The sequence below is a fragment of the Dermacentor andersoni genome, unplaced genomic scaffold (assembly GCF_023375885.2).
Source record: "Dermacentor andersoni unplaced genomic scaffold, qqDerAnde1_hic_scaffold ctg00000041.1, whole genome shotgun sequence".
Taxonomy (NCBI): domain Eukaryota; kingdom Metazoa; phylum Arthropoda; class Arachnida; order Ixodida; family Ixodidae; genus Dermacentor; species Dermacentor andersoni.
Genome location: NW_027314754.1, coordinates 903,644 through 915,890, shown reverse-complemented (window position 1 = coordinate 915,890; position 12,247 = coordinate 903,644). Strand labels below are relative to the sequence as shown.

Below are 12,247 nucleotides of genomic sequence, written 5' to 3'. Positions count from 1 at the left end.
CGGCAACAGCACGTGAAGTCGGCTTGTTCATCCTTCGCAACTTTGTTTTTCGACACGGTCCGCCTCGCGAGCTGCTTAGTCACCTTGGTCGTTCATTTTTATCCGAAGCTGTTGAAGCACTCCTTCGCGAATGCAACATTCATTAGAGCTACACGCGCTTATCATGCGCAAGCGAATGGTATGACTGAACGCTTTAATTGTACTCTCGGCGACATGCTCCCCGTGTACGTCTCCGCTGACTACACTAACCGGGATTACATCCTCCCCTTTGTTACGTATGCTTACAATAGCGCCACTCAGTCTTCCACGGGATTCTCTCCCTTCTATCTTCTTTATGGTCGCGAACCGTCCTCGCTTATGAACCGAATGATTTTGTATCGCCCCAACCCATCCGAGTCCCCGACTCTATCCGAAGCCGCCATTTATGCCGAAGAATGTCGTCAGATCACTCGCTCACTTACCGCGCAAGACTAGGCCAGCCAGTAACTTGTCTATGATGCAAGTTTGACTTTTCCTTCATATTCACCTGGAACGCTGTTATGGATCCGCGTTCCTTCCTCTACTCCTGGCCTTTCTACAAAGTTCAGCTTACCGAGTTCTGCAACAGATGTCCCCAGTCAACTACGTCACTGAGCCTAATCAGCCATCTACGGAACAATGGCGTCGCGGACGCGAAACTGTTCATGCCGACCGACGGAAGCCGCACTACGACCCACCAGTTCTGCTTCTTCCATACGTTGCCAGGATGACTGCTTTTCGGCGGCGAGTGATTGCAATGAGAAATACAGGCGCAAGCAGAAGACGAAGAAGACAAATACGGTTGTTGTTGGAGGTGCTTGCGCGCGCCCCGCTCGGCTGTTGTCTCTTTCAGTGCATTCATATAAAACGCCGAGCGTATCTAGCCCTAATAGCGTACAATATATATATATATATATATGCGCGCCATGCGCGACCTTCTCGACATAGCCAGTAGATGGCGCCGTGTGTCTTGAAGTAAAAACGACGAAAGAGTCTGCTGTAGAGTTAGTTTCCAGTGACTCTAGCTGGTTTTAGTACACGCGTCATGCTTGGCGTCTTTCCGAGGTGGCAATCTGGTGCGCCAGTATATTGCTTCACCGCTAATTGCAATAACTGTGGAAAACACCCTGAGATGGTTCCTCCTGAATTTTCATTGCGATTAGCATTCTTTCACCAAGTTTACGGTACATGCGTCTGTTTATTTGCATCTAACATTTTTGCGCGAAGTTGAGTCACTGGGCAGGTCATTGTGTTATGGGTAGAGCTTCAGGATACTGTGCTTAGGGTACAAGTTTCTAATCGATCTATTGGTAAACTTAGGTCACTTGGTAATTGACACTGGGTATCTGCCGCCCTTCCATGGCACATGGCTCGTAGCAGCCTGTACAAAAATTACACGCTCTCTCTGCCGCAAAATCTTCCCGATAAAATTGCTAGGAGTGCATGGAGGCTGAACTTCCAAGACGAACCTACTCCCGGCTTGAGCATTACACAACACAATGGTAAGAGCCATTAGACGACTGCCGAACCACGTAGGAACGAAATACTTAATATCCTACGTGAAATTACGATTTCTCGAGGATATTTGCAAGGCACAAAAGGACAACAACGTCAAAAAGACTCTCGCTGATTTCCGTACGAAGAATATGCTCCCCACTTTGGGAACCGATCCATCACACCCAAACTGGAGCACCCGAAGCAACACTGGAGGAAACCGACATTGTTATCCACGAATTCGCAACGAAAATAAGAAAAAAAAAAGCAACTTTTGAAATGAAAGTAAGGTTCGTGGAAACAGCATACCGAAATCTACCGAAAAAAAAAGAAAAATTATTACTATACAGGGGCGTCGTATGATCCCGACTAGCGCTTTCTCTATATTTTCGTTGCCAGTGATGTTGCGCCCGTTCCCATTGTTTTCTGATGGTCACTGTTTCTCACATTTACCGCGTGGGTGCAGAAGCCTATTATCCTTCATAATGAGAACAGCGCAAACAAGATGACGACGGAGTGAAAGGACACAGGATGAGCGCTCGTCCTGTGTCCTTTCACTCAGTCGTCCTCTTGTTCGCGCTGTTACCATTATGAATGTATACCAACTCGCCCAACTTTCCACTTTAATACCTATTGTCCTCCCTGGCTAGGTGCTTAGAGGTAATTGTGCAGAGGGTGAAAGGCGAGAAAAGAGTGGCTAATAGGGGCATTTCCAGGCCAGAAATTGGGCGCTGTCGTGGAGCGAGCGAAAGAAAACCTAGCGGAAAATTTTCGCAGATGCAACCTGGTAGTAGTAGCTGGAATAAATGACGTGATAAAATGAAAATCGGCAGGCTTAGTGCAGTGCCATGTGAAGGGCGTAGACGACTTGCGCGAGATGTCAGCTCAGGTGCAGATCGTGGTGTGCACGGTGCCGGAGGTGTCTGTACGAGACAGTCACGTACAGAGAGCCGTAGTGGCTGCTAATGAGGCGCTATGAAAAATGAGCCGAGAGAAATGTCTCGAGGTTGTCGAAGTAAACAGGGAAGTGAGAAGGTGTGGTGGTTATGAACGAGACGGGATCCACTTCAATTACAGGCTTCGACGAGAAGAGGGCTGGCGACTTGCTGGTCGCGCTGTTGCTTTTTCAGAGGGCCCATGTGCGCTCAGGAGGCTACAGTAGGTAGCAATGAAGGAGGTCCCCTAAGGGAACCTCAGAATAGCATGACAGGAGAAAAACAAGTAAGAGAGCTCGCCATGCAATAGCCGACATAAATATGCAGGGCGGCAGAAGACAGGAAAAGTGGGTATAAATTCAGGAGCAGTTAAAAAAAGAGAACAAACAGGACTGTATACGGTTACACAAACACACCTTACAGACTCGGAAGAGCCGAAAGTGATTGAGAATTATATTTGGGAAGGTTGCAAACGAACTAAATCGGAAAGAAAGTGTAGGAGAGTCGGAATGCTCATCCATCAAGGAGCCAGATGGAAAAGAGTAAAACTCGCCGTGGTTGGTCTGTGGCTGCTGAGCACGAGGTCGCGGGATCGAATCCCGGCCCCGGCGGCCGCATTTCGATGAGGGCGAAATGCGAAAACCCCCGTGCACTTATATTTAGGTGCGCGGTAAAGAAGCCCATGTGGTCAAAATTTTCTGGAGTCCTCCACTACGGCGTGCCACAAAATCAGAAAGTGGTTTAGGCCCGTAAAACCCCATAATATAATTTTTTAGAAGAGTAAATCCAAAGAGCATCTTTGGCTATCATGCACAATGAGTGGAAAGAAAAATTGGCCATGCCTAATGTTTTTGTGGGGCGGAAATAATTGCAGAGAGAAGAATCCAGGGTTATTGAGGGCCTGAGTGCCGATATTAAGAGTTTCGGGAATCATACCGGAAATGATCCTGTTAGGTGACATGAATGCATACATGCAGGACCCAGGCGGTTATACCGGCAAGAACGGAAAGTCAATTGCAGATGTCTTTGAGCAACATAACCTCGTTATCGTGAATACACTGCAGTGCCTACGTCTGATAGGCAAACCACGTGGGAAATGGGGAGCCGGCATTGGGCCATTGATTACTGTCTGATCACAGAAGGAACTGATGATAAATGAGAGATATGATAATTGACGAGAAAGGGCATAGCAGCTTATAGGGAGTGACCATAAACGCATCATTTTGAAAATGCGATATGTCGTCGGTAAAAAGAGCAAGGAGCGAAGAACGGCCAGCGCAAATTTTAACAGCAATGAATAGCGCGACGGTAAAATGAATAGAATAGACAATGAATAGACAAGAGGGTAAAATTCCGAGCAGCACGAATAGTACGAGCGCTCCTTGTTAGAGAGTGCGAGCCGTTCCTTGATAAATTCGTTGTCATGGGAACGAGCAAGGACAGTCTCTCGAGAAATCCTCGAAACTGAAAAGATAAACGAGCGGGACGCACATGTGTGAGCCCACCTTCTAATTTCCTCTGCGATAAAGAGCTAGCGTTCCTGAGACGCTGATACCGGTGTATAAGAGATATGTCCTTCTTCGGGTGCATAAAAGTGCTGTATGTGAAATTTTTTTTTTAATAGCGCTCGTACTGTTCGTGTGTGTGTATGAAGTTTAGTGTCTCGTCCTGTGCACGCTATTCATTGCTATTCAAATCATGCACCAAGAAACACAAAAAGCTACGCTCCCAAATTTGAGCGCTGAAAACAATGTGAAATATTGTGACAAGAGTCGAGAAAGAACTTAGCAAATAGCCAAGCAAAGAATGGAAATAGATTGAAATGGAAATAAAGAATGTAAATAGAGCGAGCTTCTAATTGTGACAAACGGAAAGAGAAGCAACATAACAAGGAGAAACACCGAAAAGCTGGTGGAACAGGGAGATACAAGAAGCAAACGCGGAATAACCAAAAGCATCAAGAGAGCACAGGCCGGCAAGAACACGCAGTTTCCGCAGGATGAAGTAACGAGAAAATGGGAAATATACCAGGTGAAAAAAATATATGGTTCAATTATTGCTTCAAGCAAAGAGAAAAGCTGAAAAGGAATGTTGGTGGTCAGAAATACGTGAGAGAAAGAAGGCCGCCCCTAGAATATATTGGAATCACATAAATTCATTAGGCAGGAAGTCTGGAACAATAGAAAAACAACGTAGACGCACAATGGAAACAAGCTGGAAGGGCACACGGCATTAAATTACAACGGAAAAATATCATTATAGTAGAACGTTCTTGAGGGCTAGTTGCTTTATACTTCAAGGAAGGTTAAAACTTCCCTAAATAAACAAAGAAAATGGCATATAATATTATACTTACAGCACATGCGCCACTGAAAGCAACACCAAGGCCCTTCTCTGTCGCCGTCCCGATTGATATTTTACACATTTGAATACTAGTAAAAACACCTCTCCAACAAAGAATGCTTGTTTATAAAATGCAACTTTTGTCATCTTAAGACTGAACAGGCGTGTGTAAAGCTTTATTTGACCATGCAACGTAAGACTTTTATGTTTTAACAAGTTCCAAACAATGGCATACTTTTGAGCAGCTGCCATACTTTTGAGGCCTTCGTGCCATACAAGCCAAGCGCACTTTAGAATTACAGGGCTGCAACGTTTGAAACATTAAACTGCAATTCAATAAATTTTCTTAGTGCGCTTAGAGTGTTAAAATACCGATAGTGACCGAAAACGAATAAACTCTGGTTCCTAGTTCTCTCATGGGCCTTAATGAGTTAGTGTAGGCCGGACTGTTAGACAACACGCTCGGTATCCATGGCACCATGCTTGACCATGCACTTCTTCATAAAGTGAGGAATGTTGGTTTACAGAAAATGGAGGCTGCAAAAGGCCGGCTAACTTTAAGTCTAGTTGTGCTCCTTGTCTTTTCATTCAGTAGCTCAGCGTCATCATTCACGCCGCTCTGTGTTTTCGGGTATCAAATCGCGCTCATCGTTCTTTCTTTCGGCAGCTAGAGAAACAAAACGGCACCCAAGAGCACCGCATGCTGGCCTGTAAAACGGCAGGAGATATCAACGTTGCTTTGAATAGACGGAACTTGAACTGCCACTACAAGCAGCATAATCAAGGGTTAAATTTGTCGTCTCAAATTGACTGAGGCGTGACTACGCCTCTTTCGTTCAATAAAATAAAAATTGAGCTGCGAGTGAAACGTCCCAAAACTGCTCATTGATTTGAGAAGCAGAGCGCATTGGAGGGTTACGGATTATTTCTGACCACAACATGCTACTAACGCGCAGCTATATAGAATGCGGGAGTGCATTTGCATTTTAAACGCAAAAAATTGCAAGCGTAGCTGCGTGGAAGGGAACCTGCTATCTTATGTTCAGCAACATAGTGCCATAGCACATAGCTAATCTGAGAGTACCGTGGGGAATTATATCAAATATTGACGCCAGGGTACCCCTCTCAAACGTAGGTGTGCTTTGTTTTCTTGTCTTTCTGAGCGAGAACATAAACGAGAAGATAGGGGTTAACCTTTTCGCACGCGAAATGCCAAGGTTGTGGGTTCGGTTCTCACCTGCGGCAAGTTGTTTTTTCATCCACTTTAATTTCCATTAATTTATCGTTTCCTTATTTCATTTATTAAGCACAAGTGATTTCCCCAATGTTGCCCTTGGTGTCAGCGTTTGTTGGCTTCTTATGATATGAGCGAGGACATGTGTTTCGACTTTATTGTCACAAGTTCTCCTTTCGCAATTTCTTCTGGCATTCTAAATTAAATAAAATTTCTTCTAGGAAGCTGGACGTAATAGATCTGGCAAAAGCGATGAAGAGGTAAGTGTGAAGCGTGTTTTGTTTTCTCGCTATTGTTTGTCAATTTTTACGAGCAATTAAGAACTTTATCTATAACAGAGTGAAACGTACACTCTCAGTTGCGACATAGAAAGAAGGCTAATCATTTTTGCCAAGCAACATGGGACATGTATCGTGAAAATTACGTTACTACCTTTAAATAAAAAATATTACTCCAAATTCCTGAGGTGAAGCTTTTTTTTTTGCTCTTCCTGCCATTTGTGGCTGCTCTCTGCTGCTGTCTTTTTCAATATTCGGCACCCTTACATAGTGAAAACTAGCACTGGGACATAGTGCTAACCAACGCGGCGTGTCGCAAAGTTTGCTATGTCCGGGAGAGTTGGCTATCAAAGTTTTTTTTAAAAACGGCAGTTCACCTAAGAAGCATGGCACCAATACACCGCTGTCTGAATCCGCACGTTGTTCCCTTACATTGAAGGCCTCCGAATCCTAGCTCGCGATGGTTTCCCTCGTGCCTAATTATTGTGTGAACCAAAGAATTAAGTAAACGAGGACTCAGTGCCCTCTTTAGCCTGGCATGCACTTTTTCAAGATACGGCACTGTTGCCATGCAAGCCAGCTTCCATAAACAATCAGAGAAGCTCCTTGCAGCTAGCTAGCCATGCTTGGTTTTGGAAGTTGCCTAGAGATATTTTTGCAAAGTTTAAAGGGCCCCCGATAGAATGAGCAGTTTTAGACAAAAAAGAGCTAAAGCATGAATCAGTGCTTTGTGGGTGTATTGGTTAAGCGCAAAAAGACGCGACAAGATTAAACAATATGAGCACCTAGTCACAAGATTACAAAACTCAAGCGCAAACAATGAAGTGTTTACATCGTGTGCTCATTCCCGCTCTCATCGCGCTCTGCCCAAATGTTCTCGAAGATACGTATCAACAAAAGCACACTATGTCTCATGGTCAGAGAGGAGAAATTTACCTGGTCGAGAAACGCTAAACTGTATCAAAAAGTGCATCGAATTACGACGCATACTAATTACTGGTGGTTCGAGGTCAGCTCAGTTATTCAGTTAGCAGGCTTAAACTTTAATAAATAAGCCTTTCTTTGGATAGCTAAAAGTTTTTTCATAATAACTTTATTAAAAGGTGCCATACAACACAAAAACATTCTAACTTGGGTCTTATATGCTCAAAGTAAGTAAAAAGTGCAAGGCTGGACAAAAAAAGCTAATATGTTTGCGCTTTAGGAAGAACAAATGACGTAAGGAAAAAGGAAATGTAGTGTTGATTTGCAGTTTCGAAGTAAGTTAAATAGTTGTAGTTGATCTTACCTATTTGTAATCATTTGGCTGTTTTAGTGTTGATAGACCCAGTTTTTACGTATATTTGAATGATGGCATTATGTGAGTTATTCGAAGACAGACACTTTTTTTCCAATATTTGCGACCATCCCACGTTTATTACACCATTTCAGTATATTATCCAGACTTCAGTACACGTTCATTTGATCACCCGTACAAGTAACTTCAAGGAATAGTACAGGGTCATAGGAAAATACCAGTGTTACCACGCTGCAAAAAGTTGAAACAACTTAGAACCCAATACGATGGATCCTGGGTCCCACCTGATGTGACAGAAAGAGAGCACGACTAACGCCCTTCCAGTGAAAGTAACTTAACAAGCTGTGTCTAGTCAGTCAGTCAAGAACTTCAGTGTCTAGTAAAAATTATTTGATCAAAAGTATATGAAGCAGAACGTTATCTGTAGGTATTAGAGTTAGTTTCTGATGAGAATATTTTTCTAATGCCATGCTAAATCTAAGAATATGTTGTCGATTTCAACATTTGTATGCAGCCTTCGTGCTACGGTGTTAACTGCTGTGACGGTATATCCACGCTGAGATTTTAGTATATAGCACTTTGTTCAAAGAATTTCACGATGCGTTTACCGAATGCATCATCAAGGAATCAACAAATTGATGACATTAACATTAGAGGACAATATTTTATTATTAAATGCTTGCTTTTCTTAAGGACGGAGGGAACACGAATCGTCTTCAAATCGTTTGTACTTTTGCAGTTGATGGTGAGCACTAAAACAGCACAATTAGACATTTAGCGGCAACATCTGCATAGCGGACCAGAAATACGTTAGATGTGCCATCCTGGAAGGAACTTTGTAGAGTTCGAGCGCAAATGTCCGGAACACACACGAAGAACATCGCACTTATTCCATCGGTGAAAAAACAGCGCGAAATAAGCACGGACAAGGAAGGAACGCAGGACAAGCGCTGACTGCCAACCACTTGTGTTTATTGAGCTCATAGACAAATATACAGTTGAAAACGGGTTCTTGGGGTGGACGAGCTATCATGCACTTCATCCGCGCATGCGTCAAGTTATAAAAAGTGGACTCTTCAGGCGAAACTGAAGTGGGCAGCTAAATTAGTGGCGCAGATATATAAAATCTTGTCACTTAGTTTGATTGAAGAAGCACTAACGCATGCGTCACCTTTGCGCATCATGGCGAACGCTTCAAAACCTCGCATGCTGTTTGGTCTCTATACCGAGGCCGAACGCGTGTTTCTTTAACACACGATAACAGGCAAATTTGCACAGTATATAGCCAGATAACTCATGCTTTTTCTTATCACGTTATTAGCGTGCTCGCGCAAGCAGTCGTTGAGGCAATAACCCGATTTTCCTATACGAGATCTGTTAGAAAAGTGTCCCACCTTATTTTTTTCGCGAACACCTGATGGGTATGAAACAAGACCGCTTGCATCAGCCGACCTTGAACCTTCGTGCGCATGCACGAATTTTTTCCCGCCTGCCGATAGCATCAGTCGCTGGGACGGAGCGTATGAGTGAGGTAGTGCGCAAGGTAGTGCGGAAGTATAATATGGATAGAATTGAACATGCTCTCAGCAATGGAGGAAGCCTAAAAGCAATGAAGAAGAAACTAGGAATTGGCAAGAATCAGATGTATGCGTTAAGAGACAAAGCCGGCAATATCATTACTAATATGGATGAGATAGTTCAAGTGGCGGAGGAGTTCTATAGAGATTTATACAGTACCAGTGGCACCCATGACGATAATGGAAGAGAGAATAGTCTAGACGAATTCGAAATCCCACAGGCAACGCCGGAAGTAAAGAAAGCCTTGGGAGATATGCAAAGGGGAAAGGCAGCTGGGGAGGATCAGGTAACAGCATATTTGTTGAAGGATAGTGGAAAGATTGTTCTAGAGAAACTGGCCACCCTGTATACGCAATACATCATGACCTCGAGCGTACCGGAATCTTGGAAAAACGCTAACATAATCCTAATCCATAAGAAAGGGGTCGCCAAAGACTTGAAAAATTATAGACCGGTCAGCTTAGTGTACGTTACCTATAAAGTATTTACTAAGGTAATCGCAAATAGAATCAGGAACACCTTAGACTTCTGCCAACCAAAGGACCAGGCAGGATTCCGTAAAGGCTGCTCAACAACAGACCATATTCACACCATCAATCAGGTGATAGAGAAATGTGCGGAATATAGCCAACCCTTATATATAGCTTTCATTAATTACGAAAAAGCGTTTGATTCAGTCGAAACCTCAGCAGTCATGGAGGCATTACGGAATCAGGGTGTAGACGAGCCATATGTAAATATACTGAAAGATATCTATAGCGGCTCCATAGCCACCGTAGGCCTCCATAAAGAAAGCAAGAAAATCCCAATAAAGAAAGTCGTCAGAGAGGGAGATACGATCTCTCAAATGCTATTCACAGCATGTTTACAGGAGGTATTCAGAGACCTCGATTGGGAAGAATTGGGGATAACGGTTAATGGAGAATACCTTAGTAGCTTGCAATTCGCTGATGATATTGCCTTGCTTAGTAACTCAGGGGACCAATTGCAATGCATGCTCACTGACCTGGAGAGGCAAAGCAGAAGAGTGGGTCTAAAAATTAATCTGCAGAAAACTAAAGTAATGTTTAACAGTCTCGGAAGGGAACAGCAGTTTACGATAGGTAGCGAGGCACTGGAAGTGGTAAGGAAATACATCTACTTAGGGCAGGTAGTGACGGCGGGTCCGGATCGTGAGACGGAAATAATCAGAATAAGAATGGGCTGGGGTGCGTTTGGCAGGCATTCTCAAATTATGAACAGCAGGTTGTCATTATCCCTCAAGAGAAATGTGTATAACAGCCGTGTCTTACCAGTACTCACCTACGGGGCAGAAACCTGGAGGCTTACGAAAAGGGTTCTACTTAAATTGAGGACGACGCAACGAGCTATGGAAAGAAGAATGATGGGTGTAACGTTAAGGAATAAGAAAAGATTAGATTGGGTAAGGTAACAAACGCGAGTCAATGACATCTTAGTTGAAATCAAGAAAAGGAAATGGGCCTGGGCAGGACATGTAATGAGGAGGGAAGATAACTGATGGTCATTAAGGGTTACGGACTGGATTCCAAGGGAAGGGAAGCGTAGCAGGGGGCGGCAGCAAGTTAGGTGGGTGGATGAGATTAGGAAGTTTGCAGGGAAGACATGGTTACAATTAGTAGATGACCGGGGTTGTTGGAGAAGTATGGGAGAGGCCTTTGCCCTGCAGTGGGCGTAACCACGCTGATGATGATGATAATGAGTGCGCAATGCTCCCATCGGTCTTTTATTGCAAGGAAAATGGCAGAGCGACTGGAGCAGCGCTACTGCATCAAATTTTCCAGAAACTGGGCGACAGCCAAATGGAAACCATTCGGAAGATTGAGACGGCTTTCGTGGGCAATGCTATGAGCAGCACACAGATTAAGGAGTGGTACAACCGTTTGAAGAAGGCCGCACATCACATCGGTGGCGAGCAGCCACGCTCCGGTTGGCCATCAACGTGCCGAAATGACCAGGATATTGCCGATGTGAACGTTGTGGTGATGCGGGACCATCATGTGACTATCCGAAAAATTGCGGAAGACGTGGGCATCAGCACTTTTTCTGCACATTCCATTATGACCGAAGATTTGGCCATGAAGAGACTTCCGGCGAAATTCGGGCCGAAGTTGCTCACGGTAGAGCAAAAGCAACTTCGTGTTGAAGTCTCACAGGACATGCTGGATTCCAGAAACAAGGACCCCGATTTCATAAACACCATAATCACTGGTGACGAGTCTTGAGTATACGAGTACGACCCGGAAACCAAATCCCATTCGTAACAGTGGAAGCATTCCACGTAATCAAGACCAAGGAAGGCCCGCCTAGTGCGCAGCAACGTCCAAGTGATTCTGACTGCTTTCTTTGATTCCCGCGGCGTGGTACACCACGAGTACCCACCACAGGGTCAAACAATTGCCAAAGAGTAGTACAGGGATGTTCTCCGTCGCCTACCTGACGCTGTGCGGTCCAAGAGACCGGAGTTGTGGTCAGCAGGAAATTGACGCACCCATCACGACATTGCTCCTGCACATTCCTCGCACTTGATTCAGACTTTTCTGGCGAAAAACAAGACTCCTGTAGTTCAGCAGGCTCCTTACTCTCCTGATATGGCCCCCTGCTGTTTCCTAAAATCCAGAGCCCATTGAAAGGAGCGCGATTTCTGACAAGAGAGGACAATATGGCTGCAACGACAGCTCAGCTAAACTCCATTCCGAAATAGGCCTTCTCGGATTGCTTCCAACAGCGGCAGCACCACTGGGAGAACTGTGTGGAATCCCAAGGAGACTACTTTGAGGGTGATTAGGTTTCCAACGCTCCAGTTATGCTAGTTTTTTGTTTCTTCGGCCAAAGATCGGATACTGTTCTAACAGATCTCGTACAGGGTGTCCCGGGTAACTTGATTCAAACATTACAAATATGCAAATGCCACATTGCTGCACAGAACTAAGGTAATGTTGTTTGTCGTCACTCGGAGATACTAAGATTACTTTTTCATTCCGCCTAATTACATAATTAGTATTGAATAATTACACTAATTTTCATATATTATATTTAGATGAAAAGCGTC

The 12,247-nt window shown here is 44.3% G+C and overlaps 1 protein-coding gene across 1 annotated transcript in view; it reads left to right on the top strand.

The window, feature by feature from the left end:
• LOC126531192 (membrane metallo-endopeptidase-like 1) overlaps positions 1 to 12,247 on the top strand; it is a 103,905-nt gene that overhangs the window by 77,745 nt on the left and 13,913 nt on the right. Inside the window, exon 11 of the mRNA XM_072285759.1 lies at positions 6,246 to 6,284. Coding sequence (XP_072141860.1) covers positions 6,246 to 6,284 — 39 coding nt within the window. The remainder of the gene's footprint in view (positions 1 to 6,245; positions 6,285 to 12,247) is intronic.